At 39.6% G+C, this 23971-nt stretch overlaps 1 protein-coding gene across 3 annotated transcripts in view; it reads left to right on the top strand.

Moving 5' to 3' along the window:
* Positions 1-23971, top strand: part of LOC306661143 (uricase) — a 30552-nt gene extending 6581 nt beyond the window's left edge. For all 3 annotated transcript variants that reach the window (XM_079139927.1, XM_079139929.1, XM_079139928.1), the window contains 7 exons: positions 5310-5528; positions 7499-7615; positions 7714-7792; positions 17626-17812; positions 19256-19379; positions 21256-21339; positions 23452-23971. In XM_079139927.1, the coding sequence (XP_078996053.1) occupies positions 5310-5528; positions 7499-7615; positions 7714-7792; positions 17626-17812; positions 19256-19379; positions 21256-21339; positions 23452-23526 (885 nt within the window). In that variant the 3' untranslated portion in view covers positions 23527-23971. The remainder of the gene's footprint in view (positions 1-5309; positions 5529-7498; positions 7616-7713; positions 7793-17625; positions 17813-19255; positions 19380-21255; positions 21340-23451) is intronic.

Raw genomic sequence — 23971 nt, 5'->3', positions numbered from 1 at the left:
GACGAATACCAGCTCCAGATAAAGATTTGTCCCCAGTGTGTATAAGCAGGTGGGATTCATTCAAAATAGGATTTTCGCCCCCCTGGTACTGGGCATTGAATTCAGGGATGCTCTACCACTGAGCTAAATCCCCAACCCTTTTTATTTTTATTTTGAGACAGGTCTTGCTAAATTGCCCAGTCTGGCCTCCAGTTTGCAATCTTCCTGCCTCAGCCTTCTGAGTCACTGGAATTATAGTTGTGCATTGTAATATGATTCATAATATGATTTATATTGACAGGGATTTTCTTTGTGACATCATAACAATGGCACAAAGCAATGTGTGCCTGTGTGGTATGGTATTCTCAATCCTCTTGATCAAAAAGAGAAGGCTCTCTCCCTAAATTTAGTGATGGAATTGATATCAAAACATTCCAACTACTACTTCTTGTCAAATTGGCAGGACAGATAATGATAATAGCTGACATTTAGTGACACTTAACTGCTAGTTACTGTCCTAATACTTACTTTCAACCTCAAAATTACTGGTAATAAGTACTACATTATCCTATTTTTCAGATCAGAAAGGGAAGGAATCAAAAGCTTAAGTAATTTGCACAGGACTACATAGCTAACAGGTGGTGCAGGCTGTCTGATGCCAGAGCCCATATACTCTAACCCTCTTCATACAATACTGCTTCATGGCATGCAGGAGACTGCACACCAAGAATGTTCAAGTCACCTCTGTGGTGCTGTCTTATGGCCAGTGGGCAGGCATGGCAAGTTGACCAAAGTGTTCCTAATAATTTGGACCCAACTTAACACAGGGCAACGTTTCTTAAACTTTTATAAGTCACGAACTCTTTTGGAACCTAATGAGATCTACACATGTGTTCCCCAGAAAAATCCACTCTATACCCTACAAATGCATAGGTTTAGTGAAGACGTCATAGAAAACATATTTCCACCTAAAATCCATCTACTGGGCCTTCTGGAAGTTAACAGAACTTGGGCTAAAAACCTCTAGACCTGTCATGACATCTTAATCATTGTAAACATGGTTTAGAGATAAGCAAACACTCACGATCTCATTGCAAAAGTGAAAATTAAAACCCATGAGTTCCCTCTACCATTACTTTGTAGACAGGTATAATTCTCTATCCCTTTATATTTTAAGATATGCACAGGAAAGGAGATTCTTCTAGTGTAGAGACAGATAAAGATTTATTCCTGCTGACATTTTGTGCAAAGCATTACTCCAGGAAATTCAGTTTCCTTTTTTTTTTTTTTTTTTTTTTGGTGATGGGGATTGAACCCAGGACCTTATGCATGCTAGGCAATGCATGCTTCAATCCTTGAGTTTCCTTTGGTAACTTGTTTCCTCAAACCACACACTGAAGGCTGAGGAAGGACAACCAAAGGTATGAGTATCAGTGATCATGAAACTTTTAATAAGGCCAATATACCTGAGTGTAGACAGGTAGAAGTAGCAACCATTTAATTTTAGCTACGCCAGCTTTGATTTGTATATATTCTATCTCTACAAGTAGCTGGAAGGATCCTTTAATGTAAAGTTTGACACTAATTATTATTTATCAATGATAATTAGGACATTTATGGAGTGGATTGTTTTCTTTTCTATGGTTTTATGTTTGTCCCATGTATTCCTCACTTCAATCCCAAGAAGTGGACACTACTATTACTCCCTTTTTATAGATGGAGAAATTTGCTTTTAATCAGAGTTAATAGGGGACAGAATGAAGATTCCATGTGTGCTTCCTGACTTCAAAGTCCAAAGCCCATCCTCTCAGTCTCTGTGCTTGTCCAGTCCATGATTTGTTGTCAAGTCTTGCTGAGAGACTCTTTTGGGTGTTCCATACTGGACTTGTTCCATCCTGCTCCAGTTCAGACAGTTAGGTCCTTTTTATTCTGATTCATTGCTCAGAAACTTGCTTACTCAAGCTTTGCTCTAGTCCCAATTTTTCTTAGCTTCCTCAGGATCTTGCTAAGAAATTCTGGCCTCTCCCTGATCTAAAATGATCTCTGGCCTGGGATCTCTGCATTGCACTTAGCACTGGGAACACTTTACATCATGGACTCCCTCTGCTCTCATTTCTGTCCTTCCTGGGTCTCTGCTCTCTGTTCAGGCTGTGGTAATCCGAAGGCACAAGTTCCTATCTCCACTTTCTCAGGAAGAGGAAGTTCCTGATCGGGTCCTTCCTGTATTGAAATCTTTTGTGTATTTTCATTGACTATTCTGTGTCATCACACAAGAAGCGGAGGTGGTTAGCAGCAACATCCATTCATTCATGACACATTTATCAAGCACCTATTTATGTTCCAGGCACTGTGCTGAGTGCTGGGGTTGCCATGGTGACCAAGAAAGAACTTGTTCCTGCTTTTGGAGTTTACTGTTTTGGAATGAATCAGGCACACAAAGAGGCAATTGCAGTACAATTTGACAAAAATTCTAAGGCAGTAACAAGTATTTTGGAAGAACATAAAAGGGGTACCTACTCCAGACTTGAAGGACTGGGGCAGATTACCTGGAGGAAGTGTCATCTGAAATTTGAAGTTCAACTAGAAGAAATGAGGCAGGCGAAGAGGATGGTGTTTGGGTAGTAAGAAAAAGAAAGAATGTTCTAGAAAGAGGAATAGCAAATTCAAAGGCCAACAGGCAGAGAAAGCTTGCACAGCCTGGGCAGCACAATTAGCTGAGGAATGCTGAAGCAGAGTCTGAAGCAGGGTATGAACAGATAGGAAGCAGGAGAGATGTGGATCTGAAGGGTGGCTGCCATGTAATTCCCCTGCATCACAGAGATACCACTGCACAAGCTTCACTACTACAGCTTGGATGTTCACTGCAGGGGATGGGACTGAGGACCAGATTTCCTGGGTTGGGTCCTGCTGCATGTTGGAGGCAATAACTGATTTCAGAGATCTTTGGCCTGGGCCCCAGTTCATGTCACTTAGGGGCCCCAAGCAATCAAGTGCCTTTTCCCCCAGGTAGAATATCTTCTAGCCCAAGACATGACAGAGTCTTTTTCCTGCTGCTGCCAGACATGCTTTCCTTCTCCAAATTGGTGCCCCTAATCAATGTCCTTTGGCTGCTGTGGCTTCCATAGGCAGTTCTGATGTGGTCACTGTTGCTGCTCAGAACAGAGTCAGACCCGTATTCACCAGCAGCCTACAGGTAGAGGTGGTTATCTTCACTGATGCAAATGGGAACACCAAGACTCAGAGACTTGAAATCACTTGTCACAAGCCACCAAGTTATAAGTGGTGAGCAGAATTTGGACCTGGTCTGATATCAAATCCCCTATGAAATCCCCAGTTTTTCCTTACCTGTTGGTATTACCGTTCTTATTAGAATCTCTCAGATATGCTGTCAGGTTCCTTATCGACCCTTTTTTTGATTGCAAGTTTCCTGAAGGTTAGATCAGAAGCTTTGGAGGGACCTCTTTGGAGGTTTCCCCTTAGTCTCCTGGCTGGGAAGGACCAAATCCAGCCACTTCACCCCCACCCCCAGTGTGTTATATGACCTACAAGAGCTTGCCTCATCCAGCTCCATCCCCAGGATTTGAGACCACACCACAGTTTGAAATAGCAATAATTTCTGTTCCCCTCAGAGGAACTGATCGTTTTTTATGCAAACCAATTTTTTAGGTGACCCATTGTGTATCTGAACATCCTAACTGTACTTTGGCAGTGAGGTTCCTTTTCATCTTACCCAGATTCCCACTGTGTGCTGTTTTTTGTTTATATTCATTTCTGTCACTTTCATTACCATTTTAATGTTCAATTTCCATGCTAAATGAAATAGGTTTTTTTCTCTCTCTGCTCCCTCCTCTCACACACCAGTAAAGCCCAGCGACTAGTCTTGTGGATTCTGCCAGTGGAGATGGACATGTTTGCTAGCTAAGGCTCCAGCTTCAGACTAGGGTTCTAATGAATCACCAGGCTTTTTTTTTTTTTTTTTTTTTTTTTTTTTAATGTCTCTTCACTAAAAGCATAGTTCTCTCTGCAGCCAGATGGCCCTGGCTCTGCACTGCTGAAGGTAATCTGGACCCTGTCACCAATTATTCTTCTCCTTCCTGGCAGCAAATAGAAAAGGCAATTTTCAAATTGTTTCTATTGATCACAGGGCATTTTCTCCAGAATATCACTTTCTATATACAAGGCCATAGTATTATTTCTAGTTAACATAGCCAAGAAATTTTAGAAACAGAAGGCAATTTACATAGTGGCCACTTTATAATTTGGAGTCTACAAACTTGAGTGTGAATCCGAACTGTCCTTTACTGTGAGCTAGACAAGTTGCTAAATCTCTTTGAACCTCAGTTTCTCTCTCCGTAAACCAAGGATATTAGTGCGCAGATCTGCTAAAAGGATGAGATTATTAGGAATTAAGTACGACAGAATAAGTTAGCATAGTTTTGACTCATGAGGTTCTTTTTTTTACTACTTACCATTTTAATAAGAAAGTCATTTACCTGTCTGTCTTCAGGACAACCTGATATATTTCACTTTTGGGGGGAATTTTTTTTTCTATATAAGTTCCCATTCTTCCTCAAAGATGGGATGTGATATTGCTTTCATAACTACTCTGGATCTTTTATAATTGAATGAAAAAATTGAAGCTTAACAATATGGAGATTCCTCAGAAAACTTGGAATGGAACCATCATTGACCCAGCTATTCCACTCCTCAATTTATACCCAAAGGACTTAAAATCAGCATACTACAGTGACACAGTCACATAAATGTTTATAGCAGTCCAATTCACAATAGCTAAACTATGGAACCAACCTCAGTGCCCTTCAACAGATGAATATATAAAGAAAATGTGGTATATATACACAATGAAATATTATTCAGCTTTAAAGAATGAAATTATGGTCTTTGCTGATAAGTAAATGGAGCTGGAGAATATCATTCTAAATGAAATAAGTCAATCCCCCAAAAAGGCTGCATGTTTTCTCTGATATGTGGATGCTAACTCACAGGAAGGGAGGTGGTATGTAGGGAAGAATAAAGGTACTTTGGATTAGAGAAAGGGGAGTGAAGGGAGGGGAGTGGGTATGAAGGTAGGAATGATAGTAGAATGAATCAGACATATGACCCTATGTGCATGTGTGATTACATGATCAGTGTAAAACTACATCATGTACAATCAGAAGAATGAGAAGTTATACTCCATTTATGTAAAATGCATTCTGTCATATAAAACTATTTAGAACAAATAAAAGTATTAAAGGTTAAAGAAATTTCAGCTGACTTTTTGCTTTCATTTAACCTTCTTCAATAAGATGATCATGTTTTCATTGCAGAATGATGAAGTGGAGTTTGTGCGAACTGGCTATGGGAAGGATATGGTAAAAGTTCTCCACATTCAACGAGAAGGAAAATATCACAGCATTAAAGAGGTGGCGGCTTCAGTGCAACTTACTCTGAGTTCCAAAAAGGATTACCTGCATGGGGATAATTCAGACATCATTCCTACAGACACCATCAAGAACACAGTTCATGTCATGGCAAAGTTCAAAGGGGTAGGCATCGTTCTTCACAGGTGCTGCCTATCTTAATGCAGAATTCACTGTAAGATAGCATGGGGTTATTGCTTGATTTTTAAGGTTTTCATTACTGTTTCACCTATTTTTTGACATTTAAGCCATTTTAAAAAATTTCCTTCCTACCACAAGATTCTCAGTCTTTTGTTGTTGTTGTTGTTTTTTCCCCAATCCCATGGTGCTGGGGATTTGAACCCCAGCCTTTCTGCTTGCAAAGCCAGCGCCCTATGGGATGGTCTATATCGTCAGCGCAAGATTCTCAGTCTTACAAAAAAATTAAGAAAAAATTTTGCTCCTCTTTTTTTCTTTCCTTCCTTCCTTCCTTCCTTCCTTCCTTCCTTCCTTCCTTCCTTCCTTCCTTCCTTCCTTCCTTCCTTCCTCCCTCCCTCCCTCTCTCCCTCCTTCCTTCCTTCCTTCCCTCCCTCCCTCTTTCTTTCTCCTCCTTATTCTCTCTTCTTCAATCTTTTAGAGTAATAATCCTATAAAACAAATCAATATATTATCTCTAATTAGCAATTATAGACAAATCAGAGTCCTGGGAGGATTTCAGAATGCAATTTAATACATTTCTGTCATCTATTTCTTTGAGTCCTATCATTAGTTGTTCTTTTAGAATGGTGTGCATTTACAGTAGAACATAACATTTCTCTTCTTCTTGTTACCTAGAAGAAAATATTGAGAATAAGATACATTCCTTTTTTATTGTTGAAATCTATTTAATGCCTTCCTAGCTTACTCCATTACCACTTTCTTTCCATAGTGGCAGTTAATTGTACTCTTCAAGAGTGACCTAGATCTGATAGAACTTGATATTTTGCACTTCCACCTCCAGTTTCTTCAAGTGTGAATGAAACTGTGCTGGGCCACCAGCAGACTTCTGGGCAATTCTAAATAAGTATTTATTTGCCAAGAAATCTAAAAAGGCAAGAAATGTAGACTCAAAGCTTATTTTTTCATGTTTTTATGTTTTTTTTTTTTTTTCACGAAATCCACAACCATAACACATTAAATGAACACACTAATTGCAATGTAATTTCTGCAAGGTCTATTTCCATTCTGAACCTTGCTCTTGCAAATCATAATGGCCCAGCAAAAGGTAAGAGCTGTGGAAAAAGAAATTGCTTTTAAACATTTTTTGAAAATAAGACTGTGCTGTGATATGAAAAAGGGTCCGCTACCACAGTATCCTATGTTTTCTGTTTTGGAGAAAAGTGAAGGAATAGACCTGAATGTTAAAACAATTTAAGTTTATTCATTAGATGAGTGACCATATAATTTCTTATCCAAACCAAGATACTTTTGAATGTGAAATGGGATGATATTAATACTTATTCTGGGACAAATATAAAACAGATCTATGTTGGAGAAGCCTACAAATAGTCAACCTCAATTACACATAAAGCCATTACTAATTCACAGACTATGCTAGAATTTTAAAATATTGTCTAGAGGTTAATATAGAGAATTTGTGAAAACATGGTGGGCTGGTTTCTGGGAGTGCAAAGTCAGGGATTCTCAACAGAAAGCCCATTTCCAAGGCAAGACAGGCAAGATATTTCTTCATTAACATTTTTTTCCATGGGAAACTGGGATACCCCATTGCAATGTTATGGAGGGTACTGTGGTTGATGTAGCTGATGACCGAGCTCACTATGAGAACAATCTGAATGATAAGTAACTTTTTATTCATCCACTGCTACATCCTCTCCCAAAAGACAGATTTCTTTAAAAAACAGGTTAGATCTCAGCCTGGGATGGTAATCTATGAAGACTTGGGAACTCCAGTGAGAACTTGGGATAAGAATCAGTTTGTCTCCTGAGAGTCTTTCTAATTCTGTTTCTTTTATTTTGTAAAGCAATTGACCAGGATAGAGCTCAATGAGTATTTAAAAAATATTTTTAAATGGGGAAAGCATTTCTATTCACTAGCATTTTGTTTCTTTTTACAGATCAAAACCATAGAAAACTTTGCTTTGAATATCTGTGAGCATTTCCTTTCTTCTTTTAACCATGTCATCCGAGCTCATGTCTACGTGGAAGAGGTCCCTTGGAAGCGTTTTGAAAAGGTTATCTCACTCATTTATGGTCCTGGTTTAATTAAAGAAATTGGCTTTGTTATATATGCTAAAATTTTATTGAAACCAAATTTTCCCCTAATTTTCAGAATGGAGTTAAACATGTCCATGCATTTATTCACACTCCCACTGGAACACACTTCTGCGAGGTTGAACAGATGAGGAGTGGTAAGAAACCATTTTTTCTATGTTTTAATTCTGCAAAGGCAATTTCATGTTTTTTTTTTTTTGCCTTCTAAACAATTCTGCTTATTAACATATACAAAAACTGTAGAGAATTTTTAAGGATTTTACATCTGAGATGGGAATGAACATTGTGACTTTGGATTACATTAAAGAATTATCTACTTTTGCTTGAAAATATAAAAGTGGAACAATTAATTTTGTAACACAATCTGGAGCTTGAGTGGAATATATCATTTTTGTTATCCAATTTTTAGGTGAGGCAGGAAAAAAATGGCCCAAGCTGACAAGAACTAAAATCTCTGAACTTTGTCATCAATATTATTTTTTTGTACCATATCATGCTATAATTATAGCAACTTCTATAGGAAATAGTTACTAAATAAGTGTTAAATTTTCTTGACACTTTATTTGCATAATAAACCACTAATAATAATATAATTATATTAAATGAATCTTATTTAAAATAACAATAATAATTATATAATTCTAGTTACCAAGAAATTTAAAAATTAATGATAGAACATTATTATAATACAGACCTAATTGGTACTGATAATTAAGCAGAGCAAATATTAAATTTCCCAAGTCTCATGTTCCACTGATTTGTTGAGATTGTTGGGGCAGAGTTAAATAATTCACCAAGATTTAGATTAGATGACTTGTAAAAACCATGGAGCCAAAGTTGGGAGAAATATCTTCATCCCAGTAAAAAAATAAGCTTCAATTATCATCAAAAATTGATAGTGTAGACTCTGAACTTTTTTTTCTGAATTTTCCTTTCCCTTTTGCCTTTGTCTCTCTATCATTCTTCTCTAACAATCTTCTTTAAGAATTGAGGTGGCATCTGAGAAATACTATAAGGTCAATAAAATAAAAGGTCTCATTTCATTCTGCATTGTGTTGGATAATGTCCTTTTTAGAAAGTTCTAGTATACCAGTTATCATTTAATATTTTTAACTATCAATACAGAGTTCAGATATAGGTAGGGCCTTCTCAGTGTTTGATTGACAATTATAAGATTATGGATATGTGAAAGAGATTGAACAACTGTAGTAAATTGAAAAAATAATTTTTATCCTCTAATGTGAAGTCACATCATATAACTCTCTGATAACTCTCTGATTTTTTTTTTTGTTAAAATGAAAATAAACTTCTATCCTTCCTTCCCTCCCTCTTCCTCTCCTCTTTTCCTTTCTTTTTTTCTTCCTCTTTATCTTCCTCTCTTCCTTCCTTCCTTCCTTCTCTCTTGCCTTAGGTATGACTATGGAGGAGAGAGAAGAAAATTTTCTTGACTGTTAGTCCAGAGTTTTCCTGCCCAAACCACAGAGACTACCCTCATAAAATAGATACTCTGAACCAACTTTGTCTAAAATAGACTGCAAACCACATATGTAATTTGCAATTTTTCTGGTAATCACACTAAAAGAACAAAAAGAATGAGAAAAATTAATTCTGATAATATATTTCATTTGACCCAATATATCAAAAATATCTTTATGCAATAAATGTAAAAATCATAAATAAAATCTTTTACATTCTTTAAAAATATTGTCTTATTTCAGTGACTTAGGAGGTTGAGGCAGGAGGAACACAATTTCAAAGTTAGCCTCAGCTACTTAGTGAGGTCCTCAGCAACTTAGCAAGACTCTGTCTCAAAACAAACAAACAAACAAACAAACAAAACATATATATATATATATATATAGTCTTTAAAATCCTGTGTATATTTTATATTTTCAGCACATCTTAAGTCACACTAACCATATTTCAAGTGCTTAATAGCCACATGTGGCTAGTGGCTATTTTATTGATCAGTGTATCTCTCAACTGGTTTTCAAATATGTTCAGGACACTGAACACGTTCTTCATTTCACTTTCAATTATATAAAATAACAGCATGGGATAGAATTAGACTTTGGGAGATCTTATTAAAAAATAAAAACATTTATGAAATGTTTATGAAAAGGGTTTATGTCATTCATTCCTATACCATTCATTTAGCCATTAGATTTTGGGAACATATTACATACAAAAGGGCTGAAGATAAAGAGGTGCACATCTCTGATTCTATCCCCGACCTTAGTAAGTTTACAGGAGATGAATCACGGCAGGTAGATCTATAAACAGATTCACTGCAATATGAGAGACTAAACACCACAACGAAGGGATTTAAGGAATGATAAAGGAACAAAGAAGCACCAGAAACTAACTCTGCCAAGGGAAGCCTGGAAGACTTGACAGGGGAAAGGAAATATTCCAACTGACTTTTGAATAATAATTCATAATATGTTGGGCATAGAATGGAGAAAGGGGCATATAAGCAGAAGAAATGGGACACATATGGGTAGAATTCATGAAGGAGTAGAAGAAACTGAAATGTTTTGAGCACCAGCCTCAGGCGGAGCACTGTATTAGGCAAGTACTTGATTGTTGAAAAGTCAAAACATTTGAGGACCAGAAACAGGTTCAGTGGGTTTGGTTCCCAGAATGGAAGAGATGGAGATAAGGATGAAGAAGTTGATTCAGACTGGACTCTGAAGGGCTTCATGCACCGTACTAACAAGTTTAGTGTAACTCCAGGGCATATTTTTCCCCTCACAGCAGTTAAGCCCAGAGGCCTTGCAGTCAGAATGAACCCTCGATTTGAATTTGAACTCTACTACCTAATAATTTTGTGACCGGGAACAAGTGAGTTACACAATTTAAATGGGTTTTCATTTGTAACATGAGGATGCTAATGCCCACTCTACAATTGTCCAGAGAAATGAAGGAGAGAAGTGTTAAACTTATTTTATTAGAGCATTTAGTACAGTGCCTGGCACAAAGGAAGCACTACTTAAATAACAGCCATAATTATTGTTTAGTAAGACAACAGAGAACCACAGGAACCTTTAATGATCAGATGAGTGAGTGAGGGTGTATGCATATCTGTGCTTTTGTTCAGTAATGTTGATCAAGGTCTGGTGAACAGGCTGGAGAAGCATACTGTAGTGAGACATTTGGAGAGATGGAGATGTGATTGGGTCTGAACTAAGGCAGTAGAAGTAGAGATGGAAAGACTCAGAAGTTGCTGTGGGCATTGTGTGAGGATGTGTGAAGTGTAGGTCTTACCAGTAGGTCTCAATTTTTGGAGAGGGCTGGAAGGTTGGAGGTAAGGAGGACTAAATTAGGAGGACTAAGGATGGGGGAATCAACTCATAAACAAGGAAGAAGTTTATGGGAGGAGGGTGGTGAGTTTTACAATATGGGATAGAGACATATTTGAGGACTATCAACACACTGATAGGTCAAACATGGGAAAAGAGACCATTCCAGAAAAGCACATAAAGTGAGAAGAGGAAAGATGAGGGCCTGGGGAAAATTCCTTAGGTTAAGAATTGGGCCATTCAAAGAGTGAGACAGAAGGATGGTCAGACAGGAGGTATGGGTCAATGATGTCATGAAAGCAGGAGAAAAAAAGTATAATTCAAGAAGTCAGGGATAGTTTTTGATGTAACAGGAGGCATAACAAGTAGGTCTGTATGTAATAGCTCATCACAAGAAGCTTTATGTAAAAGTCAAGTTAAGTGTTTGTTTATGGGACCTCTGCTCCATGAAGTTACTCAGAAATCCAGGCTAATGACAACTTTACATTTTTAGTTCTTACTTTCTGGGGTTACTTGGGAGTTGATTCCTATGCCAGGCAACTAGGAGAGGCAAAGAAGTTGGAGGAGAAAAGGAGGAGGGCAAAACCTCACAAGCATCAGCACCAGGCCTGAAATGGCACAGAGCACTTTTACTGGAGAGAGTCACATAATCAATCTGACTGCAAGAGAGGCAGAAAAATGCTGTACCCAAGAGGAAGAGGAAAAGATTTAGTCTCTGCCACAGGAGAGTTAAGAAATTTGGTTAAAAGAGGACAAAACAAACAAACAAAAGAAACTCTGCTGTTGGCAAATAGACGCGTCATTAGTGACTTCTACAAAAATACTTCTGGCACAACCATCTAGGTGGAAGTGAAGTGGCCAATGATCTGCTATTTATTAAAAACAAAACTAAACAAAAACAAAAGTTTCTCCTTCTTCCCAGGAATTACCTAAAGTCAGTATCTACCTGAATTTTAATAACCTCGCCACTGTAAAATGGAAAAACTAACCAGGGCAATCAGGTTAAACCTTTTTCTTTCTGCAGAAAGCTACAGAGCTTCTGGGGACTGAGGTCACTGTGGCCCCAGTCCCCAGAGGCTCCAGATTGAATCATCTAGAGCCCAGCCCTCCTCTGAGGTCACTCAGGGCTGGCAGGGATCAGGTTATGGAAAGAGGCATCTTTTGCTCTAAGTGTACACAGGTACATGTGTGCACAGGCATGTGAATGTGAATGTCTTTCCAGGGTTATGATACAAGGATGATGTTCATACACTGTCCCTCTTTGGAGAGTAGGCATACGTGCTCTTTGGTAAACAAGTTTAATTTTTAATTTGCTTATTGTCTCAGAGATAAAACTGCAGGAATTGTGACCATGAGTCAATATGACAAGCATTGTTGTAAGAAATACCCTTGCGTGGGTTTAGCAGAAGAAAATAATCATCATCTTACACTTGCACACATACCAACTCCAATTGTGAAGGCTGCTGTTTCAAACCTGAGTAGTGTCTTTGCTAGGGGGCTGACTAGAATCATGAGAATTCTTCCCCCTCAAACACATGCACTTAGTCACTCATTCCATCATTCAACTCCCAAAAGGGATTCTTCCCAGCAGAATAGGTGACTGGGCTTCTTCTGGTAGAATGGGTTCATTGCTGTTTATCAACTGATTGAATAGTTGGGGAAAGCCTACTGAGTCTCAGGGGCCATTTTAGGCCCTGGGGATTGCTCTAAGACTCCCATTACATTATTTCCTCCTAGTGGATCTTGAAAGTCATGACATTGAGCTGTATTTTTAGGTGTTCCAAAGTCTGCTGGTTCATTGAGAGACTCTTGAAGAGAGGAAGAAATTCGCTAACCTGAACAGCAGAGGGTTGCTCTTGTGTTGGTGACTTCCCTAACCTTGAGAGGGGAGCTAGGCTCTGCAGAGGTGATGTCTGCTGGGTTAGGTGTCATGCGGATCCTGGATCTTCGACTTTCTCAAGTTGTCTCTATTGAACTACAAGCTTAGCCGAGCCTTGATGTCACTGGGATGGTTGAGTCACTAATGAACTTAATCAGCCTCGAAACCTCTACACTGTTGGTATTAAAATTCACAATTCTTTAAGCATCATATTTCTCCAATTCTGACACTAATTATAAAAATCTAGCTAAAATATAACTAAATAGAGAAATGGAAGATGGAGTAGAGATTTCAAGTAAGAGACACTGTCTTATGGTAGTAAAGAAAAGAATGAAAGAAATGTTTAATTGATGTGAAGAGGTGGTGTTATGGCAGGGGGTTGATGAAATCCAAGTCCAGAAGAAGAGATTTAAGAGGTGATAAGCTTGACAGATGGGGAGGGGAGAACCAGGGGCAGAGATGGCCTCTGCCAAGGAGCCTATTGGTGTACTTCTGATATCAAGATGCAAGGTCTTCAGTTTCTTCATGAGGAAAGTTCTTGACAAGCCAAAGTCTTACCTTGATCATTTCTTAGTTGTACCAAAGCGTGATGGCCTTCCACCCAGGTGATGTCATCTCTCCCCATACAGAATCGCAGGGAGGGGACTTTTGTGCACCCTGAATAAGCTAAATGGACTCTCAAAGGCAAATGCTATTTAATTGATCTTCACTTTTTTTCTAGTGCTTTACAAGTTTGAGATATTCTAGTAGAATGATTTATATAGTTTTAAAATATCCTACTTTTAGCTATTTGTGTCCTTTTTGGAGGTGTTAAATGTGGAAGCAATTATCCTCTTCATGACAGGTTTTTTTTTCCCCCTTTGGCTCAGTAAAGCTTTGTGCTTTGTGACACCTGATGCGTAGGTAAGGATTGGGCTTATTTTCTATTAATTTGCTGTGAGTTCTTTCCCTTAGAGAGCTAAAGGGTAGATATATGCTTCTCTGAGAGATAAACCACAGTCTGTTAAGTGTGTAGGAGGACACTAAGAGCTAGAAAAGATTATGTTCTAGCAAAGTAAAATGTGAAAAATCTCTTTTTGCATTACTCCTTAACCATGGCAGGAAAGGGAGGAAAAAGCTGATTAAGTGGTTTCACAGTAAGTAACCTAGAAAAGGACAGTCTTCTTGGTTGAATTACTTCTTGTTAGTCTAAATTGGAATCTCTTTTGAGTGTGTGTGAGGCATCATATTTTTAGTTGTTGGCCCTAGGAATTTGAAAGCCTCAGGTCCTTACCAGTGTTTTGAAAGCTGGGGCACTGCCAACAGAGGAGATAAAATAAGCTCTCTGATTTCATCCAGTGTGTCTAATGTGTGCCAAGGAAAAAATTCCTATAACTTTGAAGAGAATAGTTTTGTTGTTCATGAAACCATAGGAGCACCAGAGGAGATGGTTTGTGCTCTGCCAAAACTTGTGGCAACAGTTAATTGTTTTGGGGAACACGAGATATTTTATGCTGTGGGAAACTGTTGCCAAAATACACTAAAAATGCAACCATTTTCTCCATTTTCTGACTCTAGTGAAAGAGTAAATCATTTTGAAGTAGCCTAGGGAGACTGACACTCCTCTGAGATCAATAAATCTCATCCCAGGGCTGACAATAGACTGGATGGCACAGGAGAAGTAGTTTTCAGAATCTGGTGAGGATTTTGAAAAGCATGGGAAACACTTACAGATGGTTGAAGTCAATAAGAAAAAGCCAATTGTGGCAAAATCACCAGAATGACTTACAGAGCACCTTCTATATGCAGCCATCTACTAGCCTTTCATGTGCATTGTCTTGAAGGTGTATCAACTCCAGGGAACAGATATGATTGTCATCTCCATTTTAGAGGTGAGAAAATTAAGGTAGAAAGAGGTTAGGTAATTTCCTCAAGGATACAGTGCTCATAAAAAGGTAGGTTGAGGGCAGGAAAGGAACTGAGATTTGAATATAGGGAAATCTGAGTCCCAAAGCTGTGGAATCCAAACCACTTTGCAATGCTGCATCCAGGAATCCTTCTATGAGTAAGAGCACTGGACAAGCCAAAGTCTGATTGGTTTGCCCAGATGCAGACAATCAAGGCCAGCAGTATTGGAAAAGGTGAAGCAGGTTAGGTTTGTCTTTGGTTATCCTTCACCTTTTATTCCCTTCCCATAGTTTCTAGTACTTGTTTTAACTCCACTCCTGATTGCAAACCTGTGTTTCACTCCAATAGGATTGTGTTTTCTAGAAGGGATTACTGTTGGAGGTAGATAATATTAGTTTACAAAGGTTGGAGACAGAAATTTTTAAGGAATAAAAACATCTCCAAGATAGAAGTCATTTCTAAAACTGATGCTTCAATCTCCATTTTGGATCATCAAAGATGATATTTTCAGGCTGGGACCAGAGGCCCTCAAAAAGACTGTAGAATGAGAGGCAGCCACCTTCTCGTCTCTTGGAAAGGCCTCTTACAGTACAGGAATGGGGAAAGAGAGTTAAAGGGAAGAGAAAACATTGCACAGATGGAGAGTGATATAAAAAGGGGGCAGAAAAGCATGGAATCTCATATGTGGTGCTGAATTTAAACTCCACCTCTGCCAGTTTCTAGCCATGTGACTATGGGCAGATGAATAAAAATCACCTGCATAAAAATACCTACTTCTAAACTTCTGAGGATTAAGTAAGATAAAGACTGAAAAAGGCAACAGCTAAAGGCATGACTTCAGACAAGACATTCTCATTCAATATTGATCCCCCTCTCCTTTCTGGTTTCCACATTGTATGTGAGAGTTGGAAGGAATCAGGAAGGGAAACAGGGAAAAATTGATGGAAGTGAACTGAACTCTTATTCTTGACTTGCATCAATCTTGCTACACTCATTTATTGAACAGGTAACTATTGATTACATCTTCAATTCTCTTGGGTTTGACATTTAGACTCTTGTATTTAAAATGCGGATTCTGTGAGACCATGTCATTGTACATTTAGGTCTGATAAACTCAGCCAGCTGAAGGTGTTAAAGTATTGCTATCCTTCTCTCAATCCTTCTTCAGATGTAGCTTCCAACAAGAACTTCAGAAAGTTAAACAATTATCACTTTCTGTTATACCACATTATCCTGGAACACTCTGCACAGAACAGTTTATTTAATCAGAACATATTTAATCAGCAGATCTATCACTAATTTCTGGTCATTGCTCTCTCTGGTAGGTGTACCCATATAGCACTAAAATTATCAAAATATGTTTGTTGTTTGTTTGCCTAGCTCTGAAACCTGCATGTTTCAAAATGTCCTTGGATGTATATTCATATATGAGCATAGGAAAGTTATTTCCACTTCATTCTCCTGCCTTTTCTATTCCCATCCCCTGCCTTCCCTTCATTCCCCTTCATCTAATCCAATGAACTTCTATACTTCCTCTCCCAAACTTCCCTTGTTATGGGTTAGTATTCACATATCAGAGAAAACATTCTACCTTTGTTTTTTGTTTTTTACTTGAGGATCAAGTTATATTCCTGGTCTTCAACTAAGACCATGTAGTTGTGATACCTCTGGCCCTTAAATTTTAGGCTAAACAGGCCAAGAAAAACTGGTATTTGTCAGGACCAAATTAGAGACTGAAAAGAGGTAGACTTAATAACCCTGCTATGACACTTTGCTATTGGGACTTCTCTGAGCGCAATGTCCAGTGTCCTCACCAGTCTGTGCATACAAGAAAGGTCATGACAATGTTGATTCCTGAATTTTCATAATCTTATGGCTTTCTCACTATTAAACTGCTAGACTTGTGCAGTCAGACTCTCCCGCTTCTGGCAGACTTGAAGGGCTATTTGTCTCACATGTGCGGAGGAAGAAGTTTGCACCCATTGGGTTCAACTGCTATCTCTCCAGCTCTGCCCTGTTCTCTTCAGGCTCCACTAAACTGCTGGAACTTTCATGTGTTCCATATAGAAAGAGAAAGGGAATCCCCCTTCCCGAATTCTGTGCCCCACCTGTCACCTGGGCCCTGAGCTGTAACTGCCTAGCACACAAGTACACAGTTTCTTTGAATTCTGCCTGTCTCCTCTCCACCTGCCCCATCACCTTATGAGAGGACAGCTAAGACAGGGGAGCTATACCATATCCTCCATTTTTTCAATTCACCCCTATTTCCCTGAGGTACCCATGAACAAACTTCAGCCAAAAAACAACTCTTCTCCATCATCCAAATAAATAAAGTCTATGTGGATATCAATTTAGGCAGATCCATGCCTGTGAATCACCAGCCTCATCTCCCCAGTTTAAATTTAGTCTCAGCCAAGCCCACGCTGCTACCCATTCATGAAGTTATCTGGATTTGCTAAGATAATAACCACAGGGCACGGAGATGTCACCAGGTCTAGTGGTATTTGAAGTCATCAGCCACTGTAGATGGTCAACATGAGGGCTACCTCCAATGAAGGTGTCACAAGAGACAGAAGAACTGCTCCTGAGGTGCTCATTAACTCATTTCAGCATACTTCTTGGTCAAATGAGATGGAGCTAAAATGTGTGAGGTAAATTGTCTGAGAAGATACTTTTGTACATAGCTAAGAAGAAGGGAGTCATGGAATCCAGATATCCAGAAAGGCACAACATCCTTATCAATTAGAGGAAACAGGAAGACAGAAAACATGGGCAGAAGATGTTCTTTGTACAAATACAGTGTGCCATGTTTTAATGGCCAGGGTCTACGGTGCTAGGTGTCAGTAAGAAGACAATGTTCTGTTTATTACTTCATCTTCTCTTACCTTTCTATTTGAAATAGGATATCCAGTCATTCATTCTGGAATCAAAGACCTCAAGATCTTGAAAACAACTCAGTCTGGATTTGAAGGATTCCTGAAGGACCAGTTCACAACCCTTCCTGAGGTGAAGGACCGATGCTTTGCTACCCAAGTATACTGCAAGTGGCGCTATCACCAGAGCAGACACGTGGACTTTGAGGCTACTTGGTATGAATGAGTGTTAGGACATGGAGCATGGGCAGGTTGTAGCTGCCTTCTCTCCAGGGGACCAGAATTCAGTCTTAGATATAAATGAAAAATTTAGAGGCCCTTCAACTCCATCTCTCCACTGTTCAGAAATCCCTTCTGTATTTTGCTTCATTAAATCGGTGGTTCTTAAAAGTTAGAGTGCATCAGAATCACCTGTAGGCTTGTTAAAATGAAGATCCCTAGCCCACCCCCACAGGTTCAGATTCTGTAGGTCTTGGGGGGAGACTGAGAATTTGCATTGACTACAAACTCTCAGGAGATGCTGACACTGCTGGACTTTAAGAAACACTGAATCAATTGGAGATAATATCTAGCCTCAGTACCCTGAGTGATGCTAAGCCAGGGTGACGAACCTTTCCCAGTTTGCCAGGGACTTTCCTAGTTTTAATTCTGAAATTCCCACATCCCAGGAAAACCCTTGATCCCAGGCAAAGTGGGACAATTGGTCAACCTAGGCTAAATGCAAAATGATAGGATATTTAGAGAAGTACCCTGCAAATGACAAATTCTTTAAAAATGTAAAGGTATGAATATTATTATAATATCTTTGACAAGGAATAATTAGGCTGCTGAACTCCTTGGGCTTGTTTTTTTAACTAGGTATCTTATTTCTTCGCTGAAGCTCTAATTGTTAGAAATTTCTACCCTATGATGAGGTGGAATCTGCTCCTCCCCCACATAGTTTCCTCCCACTGGTATAGTTTTTCTCCATTTAAAAAAAATGATGTGATAGGTTTTAAAATGCTTGAAGAGAACTTCGCCTCAGTCTTCTTTTTTCCTTTTTTAATTTCAATTGCTCCCCTAGGCAGCAGGAGCCTGCTCTATTTATGTTGAAAAGAGCATGAGATTAAGCATGCCAAAATCAGGGTAGTGTTCTGGGTCTCTCATTGAAGACATGGACTCAGTAGATCATTTAAACTTTTGAACCCAGATTCATCGTCTCTAAATAGGGGAGAATAGTATTGCCTGCTTCAGCTATATTGAGAAGTCAATGACATTGTCCCATAAAATGCTTAGGCTGAAGTTTGGCAGGGAGTAAAATCCCTAAGGTAACAGTCAAGGAACAAGCCTAGCAGGGCCGTGAGAAGGTTAGAGTGTTTGGGAGTTCTCTTCAAACATGATGGGAGACTTACCCTAAAAAGTCCATTAGGCCCTGGTGCTAATCCATGAGGACAGCCTAGTGGCATTCCGCATTTGCTGAGCGGTATGTGTGTATGTGTTTGTATGTTTGTAGGGAAATGGGAAGTGAGTATTGTTTTTTGACATTATAGGAGAATAATCTCTTATAAAACCATCAACATGAATGTTTTCTGGGGGACAGAAATGCCACTCCTTAGTTTAATAATATATTCTTAAAATGCTATCCCCTGAGAGTCCTCAGTTTCCTTCCCTGTGTTTTAGGGGCACTGTTCGGGACATCATCCTGGAGAAATTTTCTGGGCCTTATGACAAAGGCGAGTACTCGCCCTCCGTCCAGAAGACCCTCTATGACATCCAGGTGCTCTCCCTGAGCCAGGTTCCGGAGGTATGTTCTGTCACTTGCCATTCTGAGGATTTAGAGAACTTGTGTCTCCTGTCAGCTCTGAGAAAGAGTTTCGAGTTAAAATAAGAAAGTGGAAGACACATGAAAAATGACATCTGTTGTTGTTCAAAAGCTTGTTATAGCAAGTGAGAAGAGAGCAAAAATGGAAAAATCTGCTCAACCTAAAAACACAGGCCACTGCTATAGTTCTCTAGTTTTGTCGAAAATTCTTTAAATCCCTTCAACCTGTCACTTATTTAAGTCATTCACGACACTTCAGTGCCTTGATGAGATAATTAGATGGAGCTTCTATCTTTTAGAAGATCCAGAGAATGAAAGAGAGATGTAAAGGGATTCATTCCATCCATCCATCCATCCTCTGGCAGTGCACAAAGGATACAAAGATAAATTAGATAATATCCTACTCCAAAAAAGTGGATAATTCAGTGAACAAAGAAAATAAGTAAACAAACAATACACTAGATAGTGGATTATTATGGAAATACAGAGGAAGCATTTAACTTAGGCATTGGAGACAGTGACGGCCAGATTGAGGGAGATGTGTATGTGTTCAGTCTTTAGGGACAAGCAGGGGTAATTTGGGCTTATACTCTAGGACAAGGGAGAAGGGTAGGTATGGAGGTAACAACATGATATTGTCATTTACTACAAAGAGTCAACAATATATGGAGTTCTAGAACTGAGAGTCCTTCCATGTGAGTCCTTCCTTTTACTTATGAGGCAGAAACTAGTCAAGAGGGCCTTTGTGGGCTTATTTATAGAGCCTTTACTTTATCCTGAGAGTCATGAGGGGTCACTGAAGAGTTAAGGCAGGTGGGATATGGCCTAATTTGCATTCTAGAAAGATTACTATGTCAGCAGTATGATGAACTAAAAAGATGATGGGACCTGTTGGAATGCTATTGCAGAAATGTGCAAGGAGAGCCTGTGCCAGACCATGGTGGGGTTGGAAAGAAGTGCCCCCTTTAGACCTGGACAAGAGAGACTTGTGCCATGGGCCCCCTTCAGGCCTTCCTCTGGCTGTGCCTCCTTCTATTGGGTGAAGAGTTGGTGGGCCCAAGTCAACAAACTCTCCAGGGGCCAACATGGCCCCCAAACTTCCTGCCCCAATGGCTCTGAGATTACTTCCAGAACCTTGACAAACCTCTTCTAGAGACCTATCCTACAGAAGGCACATGGTGCTATTGGTGTGTCCACTCTTGGACCTGAGAGTGGACAAAGGGGAAGATGTTTGCAGGAGGTATTGATGGGACTTGGCATGTGATCTGGAGTATCTGCCCACACGAGTCCAAGAAAAAGGGTGGTGTAGACCAAGAGCAGAGAGTTGGCTCTTTCCATGTAGCATGATTTGGCATGACACTCCAAAGCACTGGAGAATTTGACATTAAAACCTGGCCTTCCATGTTGTTATGAAAGTATATTTCTCAAGTTAGGATAGACATATTTCACTTAGCATTTTTAAGCTTGATTTATAATTTTTAAATATTTATATGTGATATGTGGGGACAGGCCTGAAGAGGAGGGAATGGAATGAAGAGGAGTTTAGGATGTTGACTAGTCTGTTCCTGGAGGCCAGTTGGAGGCCGAAGAATTCTCCTAGGTTTCTGACTTGAGGAGCACATATTTTTTTAGAGAAGCAGATTTCGTACACTGAGGGAAGAGAAGTGGGCCTATCACCTAATAATAGGACTAGTGAGAGAGAACAGCGCTGGGCAGTAGAGGAACATCAGAAGCTGTCTTGAGGACAGAGCTGGGAATTGTGTAAAGGGCTAGTGGGGGTTGAGTGGGGAGGTGGAGTGAGAGAGAGAAAGAGAGACTCACAGTTGCCCCATGTGATGCGTACTATTGTGGATTCCAGATAGAAGACATGGAAATCAGCCTGCCAAACATTCACTACTTTAACATAGATATGTCCAAAATGGGCCTGATCAACAACGAAGAGGTAAGAGAACTTTAAAAATATTTAAAGCGCGTTTCTGTCCCACCTCCCTCTAATGCCTCTTTGTAAACTTGACAATATCACTGACTAAAACTCTTAACAGCTGCTGCTTTGGGGGATATTTATAGTTGCCACTGATTAGAGCCCTCTCAGACTATGGGCCTTTCAATGCCTGAGGCTGAAGTATCCCAGGAGTGGACCAGTGATTACAGAGGAGGGTGGGAAGTTGCAGAGAGGAAGAGACAAGGAAGGAACAGAGTGTGCCCAAGGAAACGGCTCTGAGATCTGCTTCTCGGAAAAGTGCCACTCAAGGTCACAGCTTCATTATTCCTCCATCACGAGGCAATGAAGAGAAGAAAAGATTCTATTTTCATTTTCTTTCATCATCTCTACCTTTTGATTAAGTAGTCAATTCAGTAGCACACAATACACCCAGGAAAGATGAAAGTGTATTTGTGTTTCTAGTTGCAATTACAGGAGGAAAGATGAGGAAATTCATCTATTGAAAGGAAAGCTTTGTCTTGGAAAATGCACTGGTCCTGAGGTCTTTTCAGCTGTGGCAGAAGGTTAAACCATTCAGTGTGTCTGACTAGGCAACCTGGTGGTGGTCCTAACTGGTGGTCTGTGTGGTCAGTTCCTGGGCGATCAAAACTGTTCCTTTCCCATTGGCTGCTTTCTAAATGGTAGAATTTCTCCATTGGATTCATCTGAAAACAGCATTTTGGGTCATTTATTTTAATATATGGTGGGGAGTGAAATCGGAAAGGGGCCATCTATTGGCATGACCCTGCGGCTGTAGACTCATATTCTTTGGTAGATAAAGGTTAATAAAGGGATCTCCAGAAGGTCCCACATTCTGGGCCTGCCGACCCAGAAGTCTTATAATTCCTCTGGCCAGGTACCTTGTTTCTGTTCTACAAACAGTGTTGGTGGACTCCACTGGGCTCTGCACCACCTTCAGCTGCAGGTGGATGCTGGAGGGTGACATTGGAAAGCAAAGGTCATTCTTAGGTGTCTGTAGAGGTGATCTCAAGCTTGGAGTTGCGGGGGAGGGCAACTTTAGTCCTTTGCATTGTTTGTTCCGCTAAAAGGAGAGGCAGCAATATTTACCTCAGAGGAAGGAAAGGATGATGATTTCCAGAATTTCATTGATTAGGATTTAAAGTATTATTACAATGATTATCTGCTAAAGGACAAGAGAGAGAGACCTGGAAGGAATCCTGGCCACGCCCACCAGAAGCAAAACAAATGGGCCCAACAGAAAAAGCATCAGGTGTCGTGACTACAGTAGAGTTTAGCTCAGGATCCCAGGCAAAGAGGGAGGGTCTCTTTGGTGCCCCTGAGCCTCAGACCCCTACTGATCCTTCCGAGGGCTTACTTGTAGACTGAGGTCTCCGTGGCTCTCCCTCTAAGAAGTCAGACTCACAACGCCCTCCTAAATCTCAGCTAGGTTTCTGGAGGCCAGAAGGCCCAAATTACTTGAGTCGGATCTCTGCATAAAGGCATCTGCATGACTGAACGAGGTGTCACTATATCTTGGGGATGACTGGAGCCACTCTCAGACCCTCATCCAGGTGTATACAGAGTGGAGGCAACACACAAGAAGCAGGAAGTTGAGGCACACTGACAGCAAAGAAAAATGACAAATGACAGGGTCGGAAGATAAAGGAACTCAAAAAGCAGAGCTGTCCGGAGCCATTAGCACTGTGCTGGCAGTCCTGTGGACCTCAGCTGCTTTGGAGGGCATGACTGGATTATAGCATTGGATGATGATCGATATGCAAAGTGAGTCATCAAGTAAAGGTCAAATTGTATTAACTATACTCTATTTAAAAAGCAGGGACATGTAATGCATTTTAGAAACGTTTATATCCAAGTGCTTACAAAGTAAAAAAAAAAAAAAAAAAAAAAAAAAACCTCTTTAATTTTCTGGAAAATTGACTCATCTCTCAACTAAGGCCAGAAAAATAAGGCAATACCATGCCTGAAGTAACTTTACTGTAGAGCATGTACATTTTACTATTTAACAAATTGTTTTTGCTGTTGATTTAAGAATTCATAGAAAGGAAAGGGCCAGCTCGATGTCTCTGAAGTTACCGTGTGTTTTTTATACAGGTCTTGCTGCCATTAGACAATCCATATGGTAAAATTACTGGTACAGTCAAGAGGAAGCTGTCTTCAAGGCTGTGACATTATGGTCACCCTATAAGAATCCATTCTCCGTTGAAGAATCACTTCCTTTGCGATGCTGCAGACTGTAGTGTGTTAGTCATGCAACCTTTCAATGTAGTATATTGATTTACTCATTTTCTTCCTGCACTTTTCTTCATACTTGGCTTAACAAGGCATTTTGTGGATTGCCTTATTAGTAATAATAACATGCTTTGTGAATATAATTTACTTTAAAACCACTGAGCAGTATAAGAACAATCACAAATCAATATTTCTTTTTGGTGGTCTTGTGCCTTCTTATCTTGGAGAAAATATAGAATCAATTCATTAATAAAATAATCATGAACTAATGGAGGTGCCACATCAATTAATTTGAGTGTGAGTTGAAGAAGCAAATATTGTTTTCATTGTAGCGATGCTTCTGGCGAATGCAGAAAATGTAATAAAATCATATTGAAAAATA

This window comes from Sciurus vulgaris, assembly GCF_902686455.1.
Source record: "Sciurus vulgaris genome assembly, chromosome: 1".
Lineage (NCBI taxonomy): Eukaryota > Metazoa > Chordata > Mammalia > Rodentia > Sciuridae > Sciurus > Sciurus vulgaris.
The sequence above is the reverse complement of the archived record's forward strand: the minus strand, read 5'-3'. Positions and strand labels throughout refer to the sequence as shown.